The following is a 15230-nucleotide window of genomic DNA, read 5'->3' on the forward strand; positions in this document are numbered from 1 at the left end:
GTGCTTGAAGTGAAGCCCTGTCTCTCCCGAAATCCTGAGCCGCGTGCTGAAGGAAAGTGTGCCCGCTACATGCAAAACGGAAAGGTCGAGGCCATGGAACTTTGGAAGGCTGGAGAAACGTTGGGTAGAGGGGAAGGAGGGTATCTCTAGGGTCCGGTTTCCCTCCCCCCGCAAAGTGACCAATCGAGCTCCACCCTGCCAAGGAGAACGGCTTTTGCACTCACTCAACGTCGCAAGGCCTGGGATAACGGTTGTGTATTGGCTCAAGTTTGGTGAACCTAGGTAAACAAGGCGCAACAGTGGGCTCAACTGATGATCACTCCTTTCCACCAAGCCAACGGTAAACCACCGAAAAATCACGCCCCTTACACCTCTCGTCCGACTCGGCTGCCTCATAAACTTCCGATGCCTTGCTCGCTAATGGGAGCTCTGCGCCAGCTTCCTTGGCTGCGAGGATGGCAAGCCTCAAATCTTTCCTCATCAGGCCAATACCGAAGCCGCCGGCGTAGTCTCGGCCCGCCGGCGCCGTTTCCACAACGCCTGGCACGGGGTTGTTGACCTCGCTTGGCCAGCACCTTCCGGTGCTGACATTGATAACGCTGGCGAGGACCTTGGGATCGAGTCCCCACTTAATTCCTAAATTCATGGCCTCTGCTGTTGCAATGTTCTCAATCGCAAGCAGGTAGTTGTTGGCCAGCTTGGCTGATAACCCTGCCCCTTGTGGCCCGCAATGCAAAACACGCTTACCCATCCGCAGGAGGATAGGTTCAACGCGGCCAAGCAGGCTTTGTGGAGCTCCCAACATGAAGGTTAAAGTCCCAGCTGTCGCCCCAACAACACCACCCGACATTGGCGCGTCAACGAAGACGCCCTCACCATTGGGGAAGGCCGAGGACACGGCATTAGCGACTTCTCGTGACGAGGAAGGGTCAATGGTAGAACAATCGATAAACAGACGCGATTTGGACTGCGAGGATTTGTCTCTTTTCGGTTCTGTCTGAAAAGCCGAGATGATAGCGTCATATGTCGATTTGACGTGTTTCGGTTCCGGGAGACAGGTGATAAGCGTATCCTGTTCAAAGGTATTCGGTCAGCTCAAAGCTCTCTTCTGCTTCGTGCATCGTCCATGTAGACAGAATGTGGTCCTTGGGCTTCTCAGAGGATTGGCTTTTGTTGTATAACAATAATCACGAGGAAGACCAGGCGAGCTGGCCCAACTTAGAACTGTCATTGAGAAAACAAACTCATCATAAAAGCCAGATGGATAGGAACAACAAACAAGAAAGGAGGGGATCACTACATACCGCATCCCTTGCTGCGTCTGCCGCGCTGTGTGCCACCTCCGGAGCCGCGCCGCCGGCCTGTTGTGCGGCCATCTCCTGCACCAGCTTGTCCGCCGCCGATTTGTTGATGTCAAAGACACGAATGGTGTCGCTTGGCGGCAGCTTCGCCTGCAAATTCCTCGCCATCTGGTAGCCCTGATCCGAGAATACAATGGTTAGGGCAAACGAAGTCGCGGATGAAATGGCACACAAGAACAGACTTACCATTTGCCCCAGACCGATGAAGGCATAGTTGTCCAGTCTGCGCGCCGAAGACGAAAACGCCCGGCGCTGGGCGCGGAGGACGGGCTTCCATAACCTCACGGTAGGCTTCATTCTGAATCTCTATCTCTCTCGTCGCGACGCAGCCCGGTGAGTTGGTGGGAGGGGAGAAGATGCAGAGTTCAGCAGGAGGGCGGGTTCTCTCGGTGTTGTTGATCCGGCTGCGCGGGCAAGCGGCGGGGCAGCTGAGTGCCAAAAGCCGCCCATTGCCGGGCGTAGGCGGTACTGCCGCTCATTTGAGCATGGTCCGCCCGATCTTCGGGTCACCAGACCAGCTACGCCAATGCGGAGAGCATGGGGAATAGAGTGGGAAGGGCGGGAGCTCCCGCTCCTCTCCTTGCCTCGGAGAGATCTTCAAGAATTAAAGGATGACATCGTGGAGGGAAGAAGAAGAAAGTGATTCTCAGAATCGGTTTTTTAAGAAATTTTGAGGAAGAATGAGCAAAAGGGTAAAGCGGCTGGAACAAGAAAAAGCTTTTTGTGGGCGGCCCAAATGAGGAAACGAGCCGAATCGGGCTTGGCCCCGTCCTCGGTATCCAGGCTGCCCGGGCTTCCGCCCCCAGCTACATATCTTCCCTAAGGAACAAGAAGTACTTAACATAGCTGGCGCGGTCGAGCAGTTCACCTGTGGAGCCTCGCAACAAAACAAGTCGACCGCCAGTAGGTTTGCTTCCGCAAAATTCACGTTCGAGATTCAAATCGCAAAAGAACCAGCTTAGCTTCTTGTCTCTGATAATTGATGTAACCGATGCACAATACGGCGGGAAATTTGGAGTTGGAGATTCCATGTCCATTCATTACAAGGGGATACTGGGAGTATCTGATCACCTCAACGCCCTTCTCCATCCAAAGGACTCCGTCGCCTTCCAAACTTAAGCCCGCAAATGACCCGAGGTTGGCTGTTTCGGGCTCGACCACATCCGAGGGTTTCTCCTTAACGAGAGTCTCGCCTCCTGCTTCCTAGCCCGGCCCTGAGCTCTCTCCCTCCCGTATGTTGGAACGCGGCATTGCTGCAGGGGGTATGTGCAGAAATAAAAAGAAGGGTGACAATATGAAGACGCATTTTTGAAAATCGCAGGAACATTCCACCCACCAGTCCTGTACTCTTCTCCCACAACTCTAAAGCATGATTGAATTGACACTGAGCGGCGCGGTGAGCCTGGCAAATGCCACACAGGAATCTTGGTCCTCTGGTGCATTTTTCGCCTTCAGACGACGCGAGATCTTCGCTATAGAGCGTTCATAACATAAGGTGTGAGTATCGGGACGAGCGCTCTGTAAACATCAGGTCAGCACCATAGCACATGGATATGGATGACTCTCCGAGTATCACTTACCCAATAGCGCCCACGGCAACCGTGGCTGTGAGGCCAAAGTAGGCCCTCTTGCGAATCTTCTCCTTGCGGAGCTCCGCTTCTGTCTTGACCTTCTTGGACTTGGGTGGCTCAGCGCCGCCCTCCTCCTTGCCCTCGCCGTCCTCATCTTGAGCGATGTCATCAGCCTTCCGCTTCCCCTTGCTGCTCGAAGCACCAGAGGCCTCATTGTCGGCCTTGACTGCAGCTTCCACCATGGCCTTGGCGTCAGCGACCATCTTGGCCGCGTCCTCGGGCGATGGGAGCTCGCCGAGGAGAGGAACCTCGAGCTCGACCTTGGTGTGCTTGACCTCGTCGCCTTCTTGGTCTACCTTGACATCTTGGTCAAGGTGGATTTTGACCTTGGGGCCCTCCTCCACGGGCTCGAGCACAACGGCGGGCTCCTTCTCAATCGACTCGATCTTGAGCTCGGCTTCCGGAGCCTCCTCGACCTTTGCCACCTTGGACGTTGACGCGATCGAGAGCTGCGACTGGTCCGGCGTCTCCCCATTGACAAGAGTAGGCGAAACTGAGTCTCCGGTGCTAGACGGCAGGCTGTCGGTGACAACGGACGGCTGCGATGAGGCACCGCGGCGCTTCCGCGGGCTGGCAATCGCGCGCTTGCTGGCAGTCGACTTGGCCGGGCTGGCAGAGCGGCGGCTGCGCGAGGTGCGCGAGGTGCTCGGCGTGGGCGGGGCAAGCGTGGGTTGGCCGGAGAAGAACTTGGGCGGCGCGGTAATCTTTTTGGGAGGACCGCTGTCCGCGCCGGCAGTTGTCGCGATATCGGCGGGATCGAGCAGCGCGCGGATCCAAGGCAGGATCTGGTACTCCTCGGCCAAGATCAAGGCTTGCTCAGGAGGAATCCACACGTTCCCGGCTGTCTCGTCGGGGCTCGTGGACGGGAGCGACTTGATGTACTTCCGCTCCGCTTCTTCCTCCTCCTGCGTTGCGTAGGGAAATGTGGCCTTGAACATGCCGGTGGCGGACACGTATCCGTCCTCGCTGCGACGCATCAAAAAGTAGCTCGGCGGCGACGACTTGAAGATGCCAGACACGATTCCTTTTGGTAGCGGAGCGCGCAGATGCGCGTAATCGAACGCGCCAAGCGCCGACGGGTGGATGTCTCCAGCGGGAACCCCAGCGACCATGCGTGTCGTTAGCTGTGTCTGCCCGAGCCGCCGACGGGCGACGAGTTCGCTATCTGCAAGAAAACGGGTTAGTTACGTGGCAGGTCTAAGGGGAAGGAAGAAGAGGGATAGACGCACGAGGCGGCACATCTTCAAGCAGAAGAGGATTGTGTCGTTCGGGGAGATGTCTGTTTGGCGCCATCATATCCAGATGCCCTTTTACAGAAAAAGAAGACGAATTAATCGCGCGACTCGGGCGACTTGTGCGCGTTCGTGAGCGCGGCGGGCGACCGGGAAATATTTGCGCGGAGCCGCAGGGGCCGTCAGGCAGCGCCGTTGTCGCGGGGGATAAGCGTTAGCGAGAAAACCGAAGATGAGCAGAATGATGTCAGGAGGGGTATGCAGATGATGTGTATGATGCAGAGTCGGCGGCGGGGAGGTACGGCGGCGGCGCAGCGATATGGACACTTTCTGCGACCGACTCCTGGACTGGGCGCAATCTGTAATCTGTTCTTTGGAATTGACAGACCGAAGAAGGGAGTCTGGGGGTTGCCCAGGCGAAGGACCAACTGGCTGGCTCGTCTGCGCGACTCGAGCTGTGGGGAGCACAGGGGGAGGTCTCGCGTGTTGAGTGGAAAGGCACAGACCACAAGCGCCAGCGGGGATGAGAGAAAGAGCGCTATGATTGGGTGCATTGATTGATTCCGTCTCCACATGCCCGGAAGGGTTGGGGTTCCAACAGCGCGCTCACCGGGGGAACGACCAGGATGCCGAACTTTCTGCGCGGGAGATCATGCCCCGGGCAGCGAATTGTGTTCGTGCAGCCCTGCCCATGCTCAAAAGTGTTCCGCAATGGGGAGGCGGCTGCTCCCATTCTCAAGGTGGTAAAGCGAGACTCGGCATGTAATCCGTTGCTGAGGTGCGCGGATACACTACGGGTACGCGGTACGTTTACTTCACGTGTGCAGGCACCTTCCTCGTTCCCGCGTTCAGCGTTCGATTGCTCGAACTGCGGGGTGTCAAACCCGAACAACTGGCAAGGCTTCATTCTCTTCCCAGATTCGCTGATTGGGCAGCGATTGAATTGCCACGTCTTCTTGGGAGAAAGGACTGCAGACTACTGCCATCTAGCGTATTTCCACAGCGACCGCGACGGTCCTTAAGGACTGTGTTGCATTGCCAGCGATATCATTTACACATTGGCGTCGCAATATTCGCCGTTGGGAAGGGGTTGTCCGCGTTGAAGCACCCAGACCGTCGGCGATGGACCAGATGTGCCCACCCCGGTCGCGTCGGAAAATCGCCGCTCCGTTTCTCTCTGCCAGGCCCAGCGCCGCCGGGCAGTCTCGGCCGGCCTGGCCGTGACACGGGGCCGAATGAGCGGTGAATCGATTGGGCCTTCTCAACCTGTGGTCGCCCGGCCTGCCCTTGGTGATGCTGTCCACCATGACATGACCCTGTCCAGACACAGACCGATGATGGGATGATGGGACACAGCGGGCCATTGCAAATGTGGAAAATGCCAGTTCTTTTGAACAGCGAAAGGGGTCCGGCTTGTCCCCCTTAACTCCCAGGCGCCTAAAAAATGAATGTCATTAAGCTATTATGTATGTTCAGCCGCGTATTCTTTGAAATAGGCTAGGTATGATGTATGAGCGGGTGCATCAATGCCACTGGCTATTGCTTCTACCATTGTTTGGATGAATTTGCAGGGCAACGAAGCCGGAGACGGGCCAGGCAGTGTTGGGGGACCTCAAGTGAGAGAGCTTTAGTGCCGATGGTCCTGGCAGACTAACATGTTGTCTGTATACTGTGCCTAGTTGTAAACTCGCCTCACCCCCTTCTTTCTTCCCCCCCGCCGATGGTGGGCGTTCCATATCTGACGAATGCACGGTTTGGCGGGGTCAGTCCGGCCGGGCTGCAGCTGGTTGGCCAAGCACTCCAAGCGGAACCCCTCCGACCACCACCCCTCATCACCGCCCAAATAAATAAGCTTCATCCCCGGCATCGCGGGAACACTCGTCAAGCCCCTTTTCAATCTTGTGACTTTCAGTGCAAGGCGACCGACAAACGAAATATTCCAGTTATCACCCCCAAGAACTCAACGTCGACGGCGTGCAGCTTAAAGTTATCAATTGCCCATCATGACTTCCGCAGACGACGACCTGATGCCAGAGTCGACCTCTGGCTACAAGCTCTCCCAGCCCAAACAGAGTCTGGCCGAGTATAATAAGATGGGTAAGTTGTTGTGCGGGAAGCTGAGCTTGCGTTGCTGGTTTCATTGTTTTCCATGGACAAGTGCAGTGAAGTTTCAAAAGTCGGAAGGCCCTGTGTCCAAGGGGCTCACGCGTGTGGTCCCTCTCGATGTGTTGCCCCGACCAGCAATGCTCACTCATTACCCTCCCCCCTCTCTCCCTGGCCAGAGTTGGAAGAATGTCAACTCTTGAGTGCTTGTTCCGGACCCTCTTGCTATTCTATCTGAACTCGTGGGCAGGGCCTAAACCGCTGCCTTGAACCCTATTCAGCCCGCTGCCACAAAACGCCCGACTCTCAATCGAACCCTCCCGTCCTCCTTACACTTGTGCTCCAAGTCAATCCCGCGAAAACTCACCGCGAGTACGCTCATTTTAACTTCCGATCCCGACATTCACATCACGCCGCATCGGCTTGCTTTCTTTCCCCACTTCCCCCCCCCTTTTAACAACCATTTAACAACCTGTCCTTGACCAAAGTGAAGAGACAAGATGTCCTCTGGCCGCAAAGTCAGCTTCCGCGAGCCTGATGTTCAGGGTGTTGAGTTCCGGGCCTTTCGCGAGAATGCCGTGGCACCTCGTCCCGTGCGATGCCGTTCTCCTTATCCTCACAATTGTCCCGAGGAGAGCGAGGCGGAGAATGAAGCCGATTCTCAGAGTGGCGAGACTGACAACGATGACACTTCAGATGAGAACGATGAGTCTCTTCAGCGCTACAAGAGGTCTCTCGGCCTCGCCGAGAAGGATCTCTCGGACCCCAACGACCCGCGCGTCTGCATCATCCAGTCGCTTACTATGGAGTCGCCCGGTCGCGACCCAGTTGTGATCGACCTTACCGCCCCCGGTAGCCTCGAGAACCTCAAGAAGCAGCCGTTCAAAATCAAGGAGGGTGCCACCTTCACCATGAGCGCCCAGTTCAAAGTTCAGCACGAAATTCTTAGCGGCCTGCACTATGTGCAGGTGATCAAGCGCAAGGGCATCCGTATTCCGGGCGGCAAGACCAGCGAGATGATTGTGAGCAGTCTCTCCCAAACATCCTTTCAACCAAGGCAGAAACTGACTCACAATTACAGGGCAGCTATGCTCCCAACACAGAGAAGCAGCCCATCTATACCAAGAAATGTATTCCCTCCCTAGCCTGTCGGCACTTCACCCATACGGCTGTCACTAACGTATCTCATTAGTTGCCGAGGAGACTGCCCCCTCGGGCTGGGCCGTTCGTGGTCGGTACGATGTCAGTTCTAGCTTCGTCGACGACGACAAGAAAACCCACCTGCAGTTCGACTGGACCTTCGAGATCGACAAGGACTGGTGACCCAGCCTACTTCACAACTCCCCGCCCGGTCTGGCATGAAAACGGAACAAGCAGCTTTTCACTCGGCAACCACGGCTTTGCTTTCGCGGCACCTTCTGTGGAGGGTTCCTGATGGTTTTCCTCGCTCAACCTTCCCGCATCGCTATTGGCGCCATTGGTGAAACGGCATGATGGAAGAAGTGTTTGGAGTGGAGAGCTGGACCGGGTTCCGCGAACAAGTTGAGCACCACCAGATTTAGAAACGTGAACCGGGGGGAGGCTTCTGGATGATGGGATCTGGCTGGCAATGCTTCCATTTTTTTTTCTTTTTCTTTTTGGTCGCCCCACGGACAACTACGGTCTCCGGGGCCGGCAGGAGAGACCTCGCCGCATCGCCGGACGACAAAACATAGCCGCTAAACTAGCTCACGGAGTCATTGTTCTTGGTGCTACCGGGAGAGGTGCAGGTGTTGGAGATAGAGGCGAATCTCGGTTCTGTAGCTTCAGGCTTTTTTGGCTTTGCTGCCGACCAGCATGAACACATCTGTTTACCGACTGTCTCATGGGAATGTCATGGTCCAAGGTTGTATGGTCATCGTAAATAAGCCAGTGTCACGTCACCTTCTAGCCAGGCCTCCATCACAAGAAGTAGTCGGGCAACGCTCCCCCATCAGCCCCCTTTTCTCCCCCACCACTCAGTTGGGCATCCTTGACCTGGTCATTTTCGGGTGCCGCCGCGAACACGTTGAAGTAGCGCTCCCCGGTATCGCTAACTTCGAGCACACTAGCCATGTTGCCGCAGCGGTAGCAGTAGTTGGGCGCGCTCCAAACGGTGCTTAGCCGGTCGTCGTACAGCACCTGGAAGCCTTCTTGGCAGAGTTGGTGGGCGCGCAGGATGTGGTTCATGTTGTTGACCGACAGAAATTTCTTGACTACCTGCGCGCCGAATGTGTAGCCGGCGCCCCGGGGTGATAGCGAGAACTCGTCGCGCTCCGGATCCGGGTCCGACCAGACCAGATCTGCCATTGGACCTTCGTGTGGGATCTCGCGGAAGCGGTCGATGATTTTGATCTGATCGATCGAGTGGATGGAGGGGGAGAGGCCTGCCGGGGCGAAAAGTGGTTAGGACCGAGTTGAAGGGAACGAGGAGCCGAGAGGGCAGGTGGACGTGGGGAGGATCATACCCCCGTGGACGCAGAATATCTGGTCGTTGATGACAACGCTCAGGGTCAAGAAGTCGAACATGTCGGTAAAGTAGTGCCAGACGTTGGCGTTACCGTACTTCCGGGCGCATTCTGTGTAGAAGCCGTACGACTGGGTCACGCCCCGCGACTCATGATTACCTCGTATCAAGTGGACGCGGTTGGGGTATCTCAGTTTCAAACACACAAGGAGAGAAATCGTCTCGACGCTGAACATGCCTCGGTCGACGTAGTCGCCTGTTTGCGGCTCGGGGTCAGCGGGATGTCCGGGACGGCTGAAGTGCGTTGGGAGCAGAGCTGTGCAGCATCACTGACCGAGAAACAGATAGTTGGTGTCCGGACACCAGCCGCCAATCTTGAATATCTCAATCAGATCGTAGAACTGCCCATGAATATCACCGACAACCGTGACGGGAGCGCGGACGTGGACAACATTGCTCTCGCGCATCAAAAGCTCTTTAGTTTTGGCGCATATTGCTTCGATGACCGACTCGGCCAGGAGTTCCTTTTTGTAGAGGCGAGAGATGCACTCGTCGAGGTCCACGGAAGCTGAAAGGAAGGGGGGGTTGTCAGCCGTAATTTTCTCGAGTTACCAAACGTCGGTCAAGGTGGGAACGGCATCGATGTTTATAAACCTGCACGCTGCAAGTAGCGGAAGGGGAGGGGCCAACCGCGGCAGCCCAGCGCAAGAAACCCTGGGGCACTCACAAGGAAGTCCCGGCATTTTTTAGATGAACAAGTTGTGCAAGAATAGACGACCGGGCGCTATCAGGATCCGCAGAGGGGAGGACTATGACACCCGGTTCGAGCGATGACAACGGCAGAGAATAAGGGTACGCGAACCAACATATTCGCCGAAATTGGGCGTCACATCGAGCAGAAGCTGAAGAGAACGGTCGCTGTGGACATTACAACATATTGGAGATGGATGGCAGCAGAGGTTTGTTGTCGAGTTGATGGGCGGCTCTGCGAAGCATGGTCCAGGGGCTTCCGGTCCAGCACTGAATCTGCAGCCCTGCATCTTTGACAAGCAGGGCGCGTTCCCATCACAATTGACCACCTGGTCGGAGAATCTTCGGCGATAAGGAGCGTGACCCGACCTTTCCTAACAATGGAGGTAGTTATCTGCCGGAGGGCCTTCGCCAAGAGCCCGCTCATCCCACACGTGCTTGGGACTCAGGCTTCCCCACCTTGACACCTGGGAAGGTTCTCTCGGATTCAAAACCAGCTCCCTTCCCACTTGCCGCCCGCCTGGAAAATTCTCCCTCATCTTCTTGCAGCCCCCCCGTTTTCTCACTGCGTTGATGCGCCTTAAACTGTCGCTTGATGCTCGACATTCTTCTCCTACTACTCCGTACTCTTGATTGCCACCGATGCCAGTAATCGCAATCTAGAACGGGAGTTTGGCCGTTCCTCTCTGAAGCTTGGAGGTGGCATTTCGCCCTCCTGGCTTTACGCCTGTTCTGGCCCATGATCGCGGCATTGCGGTCGGGCCTGAGGCCTCTTTTCCTGTTTGTTCGTTTCCAATTGTACCTTCGGGACGTCTGAGTCTGCCCAAAAGCCCAGTCCAAAGGAAATGGATATGGCTTCACACCAGGCTACCCTTGGGTTTCAAGGGTTGGCCCGGCCTGGCCGCTGGTATGTGGACGAAGACGGGGGTCAACGCTCGTTGCCCCGGCTGGCTCGTTCCTCGTTTTATCCTTCCTATCCCTCACGCCCTGTCCTGGGGCTTCTCTCAAGTTGTATCGCACCTTCTATTCATCAAGACGTGGCTTGTATGAATCTGCACGGATCCGACAGCTGGATCCTGTCTTCAAGCAGAGGCGTCGAAGAGCCATGTCAACAATTCAAAGTGTTCTCAAAACTCTCCTCCGCTGTTGGCAGCACAGCTGATTCTCGTCCGTTGCTGCTGATTTCAATGCAATAACTGCTGCTGCCCGAGCCATGTTCTCGTCAATATAACTTAATCGGACTTTTGAGATCGCTGTTGATGAAGCCTGCGCAAGACATGCGCGAGCGTGGTACTCGCAGCATTCGAGAGTAGCTCTCTGTTGCACGTGACTATGCCGCGGTCAGCCCCGCAGTCGGCGGCGGCAAACGCTCAAGCGCACCCTTCAACCTCGAATTTTGGGCTCCGGCAGCAAGACCTGGCCGATCCACAGCATAGACTTTGGCCAGATCCACGCCACGCAACTTCAGAGCACACGAGATTGAGCCCCGATAAACACTGCATCCGCGTCTCCTATGTCGCGGGAAAGACATTTTACGTTGGGTCAGAGGCACAGCGGAATTTTGGAGCGCGACTACATCGCCGCCAGGATCCACTATTATTCTTGCTGCTCGGGGCTCACACTGCGCCGGACCGGGTCGCGCCTCTTCACCAATCGTCGACGCGGCCCACCTCCGGTTAACTTGCCAAAACAGGGTCTTGGTCTCTCGAGGGCATTGTGCCCCAAGGGAGACCTGTTTGATTGTGCTTTCATACTGCAACATCTCACAGACCCCGTGTAGACGGTAGTCGATCCGATCCGACCGACCATCGATGACTTGAGCCAGGCTGGCCGGGCTGACCGTTCCAACACCCGGACCGTTACCACTCGCTCGTTTAGTGGTACGCCGTGCCAACCCCATCCAACCTCATTGGGCAACCATTTTGTTCTGTTCGCAGTTGTCTTCAATCTCTAGTGTCAGCTTGGTCAGTCATTGTCTCCTGTTTCCGTTCTTTAGGTGCTCCAGGGCCTCTTGTCCTCTGTCTGCACTGGAATCGAACCCGCGATGAGCTCTAAGGCGCCTGGACAGGATGCCACAGAGCAGGAGGCAGTATGTTACAACTGTGGTGTCAAGGGACATTGGGCGTTTGCTTGCCCGGAACCTACTCGCGAGGTGCCTGTGTAAGTCTTTTTGCTCGACCCCCCCCCCCCGGCCCCCCCCTTGTACATTGCCCATTGCTGCTTGGCGTGTGCGTTGTTGACAATGAGCAGGGGTCTCCAACGATGGCAGCAGCACAAAGAGCATGGAAACAACGAGCGAAGGGGTTCATCAAGAGACAAGAAGAAAGGGCCCATTGTCATTCATTACCCTCCTCCTCCTCCTCCTCCTCCATCCCACATCACCCCTGGTGCCCCGTACGGCCCATCGCCGCCCCCACCGTTCCCCCCCGGCGCCCCTCCGGCACCACCTCCTCCTCCGAGCCAAAGCTATCAGCAGCCTAACTATCCGCCAAATCCGTATGTCGGCGGCTATCAGCCGCCTCCTCCGCCGGCGCAATACGGACACTACCCAGCCCCACCCCCACCACCTCCCCCCAGTTATACTCCTCAACCTCAATATGGCCAGCCTGCCTACCCGCCGCCGTATCCTCAGGCCCCGGGCTACTATCCACCTGGTGCTGCTCCTCCTTCAGCTCCCCCACCACCTTCATACCCTCCAGGCACATACCCACCGCACCAGTCTGGGCAACCGCCACCTCCACCTCCTTCTACACCTTATCCTCCTCACTATCCAACTCCACCTCCGCCAGGCCCTTATCAGTTCGCGCGGGGGCAGCCACCACCTTACGGTCCGCCCGCTCCCACGGGTCATCAGTACTCTCCCCCTCCCAGCTGGTCTTCAGCTCACGCCGGGCCATCGCCCCCTTCCTCACGCTCAGCAAACCAAACCCCTTTAGGGTCCCACCGAGGCAGATCACAAAAATCCCACGGTTCAAAGAAATCACACCAGCACCGCGAACAGAATCGGCATGGGCATGAGAAACATGGGAAGGGAAAGTCCCGTAACGAGCGTCGCGGACGTCAAGCCAGCCGCGACGAACAGCAAACAAAGACTGACGACTCGCGATCAAAGCCCGAAGGCAACGAGCCAAAGGTGCAAGACAACGAAGAGCAAGCGGGCGAAGGGAGTCTAGAAGACACCAGTGGGTGGGATCCCAGACTCAAGGAAGAGTTCAAGCAGGCCTTTCCGGACGTCAAGACCAAGCCCGCTGATCCCGTTGGCATTCCTCTCCCGCTTGAGTACACCGACGAGCCGACTATACCGCCAGCCTACAATGCGACATGTGTGAAGTCCGAGTTCTTCCGGGAGGACAACCAGAAGGACTTTGGGCGGTCCATCAGGGAGCATCCTTCCTGGGCCACGCTTAAGAATGACCCAGTCTTTAGGCATTACCAAGGCATGGTCGTGCGCCGCTTCCCCGGGAGCGAGCATGAATACCCAAGCTACGACCCACCAGATGCGCCCCCTTCGCCTTCATCCATCAAGATGCCCCCTCCGTTCAGGTTTGACCGATCAGCAATCAGGACGAAGCAGGACAGGCCAGAGGGACATCCAACGGATAATCATGACGACCATATCCGGCCCCACTCGCCTCCTGACCGCCGGCGGCGCGACTCTGGTCGCGACTGGTACGATGGGGACGGTCGCCGCCCCCGAAAGCGGTCTTTTGATGCTGGCTATGACCGCGACAATGGCGAACCGGACCCGAAACGGGCCCGACGGTGGTCTCTACATCGGAGAGACTGGTCACGTGAAGACCACGGCAGCGCCAATGTAGCTCGTCGGCGCAGTCCAAGCCCGCCGAGATGCAATCTCGAAGGGGACCCTTGGTCACCCCAGGCAGGAGAGACCAACTTCAGAGCTTCTAATGACCGCCGATATCATGAGGTGCACAAGACAACCAAGTATTCCCCGCCCCGGGACGAAAGGATAAGCTATTCGGACAGACGGCATGATAGCGGCTACCAAAGCGGGCATTCCATCGAGAAGGACACAGCATGGTACCACGATGGCGAGTGGAGGCGTCGGTCTTCGGATCGATCATACCAGCGGCGGACCTCGCCGTCTCGGGGCCGAGACCGGAGTCGTAGCCGTAGCCGTGGGCGCAGCCAAAGGCGAAGCCACAGCCGGAGCCATAGCCGGGGTCGGTACCGAAGTCTCAGTCGTGGCCACAGCCGTGGCCACAGCCGTGGTCGTAGCCGGGCTTCAACCCCGAGCAGGAGCGGTCGCAACCGTAGCGAGTCGCCGCTCACAGCCCTCGAAGCAGATCTGCTAGGTCTTGCCAGAGATTCGAGCGAGCCTGAAACCAAGCCGGTGGCGAAGAAGCCTGTCAAGAGGGTTCAGGTTGCCGCGGCCTTTGGGTAAGCTTTATACTACTAGTGGCCAAAGACTATCTTCTATCTGCCACGTGCTAATTGCATAATTACAGTCGGCGCTGGTAGTCGGTCTCGTTCAGTCCTCGAATGCTTCAGCCTCACCGGATCTGAGGTGGCGAGTTACGATGAAACTTGACGTGTTATTCTGCATGTCCCATGATTGCATCTGCAGCATTGCGTGTGGCGTCACTGGATAGGCGTCCGGGGCAGGGTCTGGACTTCCTGGTGACTTCAAATGTGGCTCATTCGGGCTACGGCATAGCGCGGCAGTTGTTGGTAATTCTAGTAACCAGTGTAGGCAGTAATTAGGGATGTTGGAATCACACGGGTTGCCTGGCTGGGTATTCCGTAATCGTCAAGACAAAGAGCAAGAAATGATGGTTGTCACCAAACATCAAGGCAGGCCTGCCACAAAGCCTCGGTTTCAAATATTGGGATTGTCCTCTGAAATTGAATCGGTGAACAACAACAAGCGCCTTAATTACCTAATTAACCTGACCTTGTCATGCTGTCAAACTATGAGCAACCTTGGACAACTGGCGCTGAGCAACGGTGGTATTCTGGATTCCTATAAACTAATTATCGAACAACTACTCTGTTGTCTCTTAGTAAGTTTCTTTCTTTCTTTCTTTTTTTTTTCCCCACCGACCTTTGTCACTTGAACGATGCAAGCTGATCCCGAACTGGCTACGAATCGGCCCTCGACGTCCTATTTAATTAAGCCTGGGAACCGCCCACTCGCCATGAAGCAAAGAGAACTCCAATCCTCTCCCTCTTCCCCTTTCCCCCCTTTATCCAACACACACCCTTGTAATCCCGCCTCGGGCTTGCCGGCGCCCGCCCGCACCGGGACAAGGCCGCAGCCATGTCGCCAACAAGCAGCCTCTACAGCCTCCTAGTGCCCAAGCCCCAGCCACCGCCCTACAACAGGGTGGCCAAGCTGACCATGACCGTCCAGGTCGAGACGGTCGCGCTGCAGCCGGACAAGGCAACCCCAGCACCGCCCAGTGTCGGCCGAGGGCGGGCGAAGGCGACCGTGGGAAAGGGGGTGAGCAGCGGGTGAAGAGATGAGAGATCCGGGAGGTGTGTTGGTTGGTTGGCGAGCAAACCTAATTTTAGCAACCTAAACCCCGTCGGTAGAATGGTGAGATGAATAGCCTTTTAAAAATGCTACTATTACTGAATATCATCAGCAACCGTTTGCTTCTCCCTCTGTCATAACGATCTCGGACACCAAAACATATTTGTATGT

At 56.4% G+C, this 15230-nt stretch overlaps 6 protein-coding genes across 6 annotated transcripts; 3 read left to right on the forward strand and 3 right to left on the reverse strand.

Annotated features, from left to right (window-relative positions):
- Positions 1-222: 222 nt before the first annotated feature.
- On the reverse strand, positions 223-2010 carry P884DRAFT_223359 (NAD binding domain of 6-phosphogluconate dehydrogenase-domain-containing protein). The gene is made up of 3 exons (XM_069439557.1): positions 1548-2010; positions 1305-1478; positions 223-1072 (listed from the first exon to the last, which is right to left on the reverse strand). The coding sequence occupies exons 1-3, from the start codon at positions 1656-1658 to the stop codon at positions 317-319; spliced, it is 1041 nt and encodes a 346-aa protein (XP_069297884.1). The 5' UTR covers positions 1659-2010; the 3' UTR covers positions 223-316.
- Positions 2011-2615: 605 nt separating this feature from the next.
- Positions 2616-4385, reverse strand: P884DRAFT_17948 (uncharacterized protein). The gene is made up of 3 exons (XM_069437330.1): positions 4222-4385; positions 2942-4157; positions 2616-2879 (listed from the first exon to the last, which is right to left on the reverse strand). Exons 1-3 carry the CDS (start codon positions 4286-4288, stop codon positions 2834-2836), a joined length of 1329 nt encoding a protein of 442 aa, XP_069297885.1. The 5' UTR covers positions 4289-4385; the 3' UTR covers positions 2616-2833.
- A 1842-nt stretch (positions 4386-6227) lies between these two features.
- On the forward strand, positions 6228-7650 carry P884DRAFT_277429 (immunoglobulin E-set; the record flags this gene model as incomplete). The annotated part of the gene is made up of 4 exons (XM_069443071.1): positions 6228-6321; positions 7024-7349; positions 7409-7457; positions 7520-7650. 4 exons carry the CDS (start codon positions 6228-6230, stop codon positions 7648-7650), a joined length of 600 nt encoding a protein of 199 aa, XP_069297886.1.
- Positions 7651-8182: 532 nt separating this feature from the next.
- On the reverse strand, positions 8183-9832 carry P884DRAFT_223368 (Metallo-dependent phosphatase-like protein). Its single transcript, XM_069439558.1, has 4 exons — positions 9540-9832; positions 9147-9380; positions 8814-9068; positions 8183-8732 (listed from the first exon to the last, which is right to left on the reverse strand). Exons 1-4 carry the CDS (start codon positions 9553-9555, stop codon positions 8269-8271), a joined length of 969 nt encoding a protein of 322 aa, XP_069297887.1. The 5' UTR covers positions 9556-9832; the 3' UTR covers positions 8183-8268.
- A 1592-nt stretch (positions 9833-11424) lies between these two features.
- Positions 11425-14167, forward strand: P884DRAFT_18090 (uncharacterized protein). Its single transcript, XM_069437336.1, has 3 exons — positions 11425-11722; positions 11813-13963; positions 14032-14167. The coding sequence occupies exons 1-3, from the start codon at positions 11607-11609 to the stop codon at positions 14042-14044; spliced, it is 2280 nt and encodes a 759-aa protein (XP_069297888.1). The 5' UTR covers positions 11425-11606; the 3' UTR covers positions 14045-14167.
- A 614-nt stretch (positions 14168-14781) lies between these two features.
- P884DRAFT_18098 (uncharacterized protein) lies at positions 14782-15209 on the forward strand. Its single transcript, XM_069437337.1, has one exon. It carries the CDS (start codon positions 14844-14846, stop codon positions 15039-15041), a length of 198 nt encoding a protein of 65 aa, XP_069297889.1. The 5' UTR covers positions 14782-14843; the 3' UTR covers positions 15042-15209.
- Positions 15210-15230: the final 21 nt, after the last annotated feature.

This window comes from Thermothelomyces heterothallicus, assembly GCF_042370625.1.
Source record: "Thermothelomyces heterothallicus CBS 202.75 unplaced genomic scaffold P884_scaffold_10, whole genome shotgun sequence".
NCBI lineage: Eukaryota > Fungi > Ascomycota > Sordariomycetes > Sordariales > Chaetomiaceae > Thermothelomyces > Thermothelomyces heterothallicus.

What these genes read in the sequence shown, in the direction of transcription:
- P884DRAFT_17948 (XM_069437330.1), bottom strand. Translation starts at nt 4,288, where the DNA reads ATGATGGCGCCAAACAGACATCTCCCCGAACGACACAATCCTCTTCTG. An exon ending in GCTTGAAGATGTGCCGCCTC is followed by an intron (nt 4,158 to 4,221) that starts GTGCGTCTATCC and finishes GTTTTCTTGCAG; the next exon opens with ATAGCGAACTCGTCGCCCGT. An exon ending in GTTGCCGTGGGCGCTATTGG is followed by an intron (nt 2,880 to 2,941) that starts GTAAGTGATACT and finishes TGATGTTTACAG; the next exon opens with AGCGCTCGTCCCGATACTCA.
- P884DRAFT_18090 (XM_069437336.1), top strand. Translation starts at nt 11,607, where the DNA reads ATGAGCTCTAAGGCGCCTGGACAGGATGCCACAGAGCAGGAGGCAGTA. An exon ending in CCTACTCGCGAGGTGCCTGT is followed by an intron (nt 11,723 to 11,812) that starts GTAAGTCTTTTT and finishes GACAATGAGCAG; the next exon opens with GGGTCTCCAACGATGGCAGC.
- P884DRAFT_18098 (XM_069437337.1), top strand. Translation starts at nt 14,844, where the DNA reads ATGTCGCCAACAAGCAGCCTCTACAGCCTCCTAGTGCCCAAGCCCCAG.
- P884DRAFT_223359 (XM_069439557.1), bottom strand. Translation starts at nt 1,658, where the DNA reads ATGAAGCCTACCGTGAGGTTATGGAAGCCCGTCCTCCGCGCCCAGCGC. An exon ending in TCATCGGTCTGGGGCAAATG is followed by an intron (nt 1,479 to 1,547) that starts GTAAGTCTGTTC and finishes TTCTCGGATCAG; the next exon opens with GGCTACCAGATGGCGAGGAA. An exon ending in CAGACGCAGCAAGGGATGCG is followed by an intron (nt 1,073 to 1,304) that starts GTATGTAGTGAT and finishes ACCTTTGAACAG; the next exon opens with GATACGCTTATCACCTGTCT.
- P884DRAFT_223368 (XM_069439558.1), bottom strand. An exon ending in CACCAACTATCTGTTTCTCG is followed by an intron (nt 9,069 to 9,146) that starts GTCAGTGATGCT and finishes AGCCGCAAACAG; the next exon opens with GCGACTACGTCGACCGAGGC. An exon ending in GATATTCTGCGTCCACGGGG is followed by an intron (nt 8,733 to 8,813) that starts GTATGATCCTCC and finishes TCGCCCCGGCAG; the next exon opens with GCCTCTCCCCCTCCATCCAC.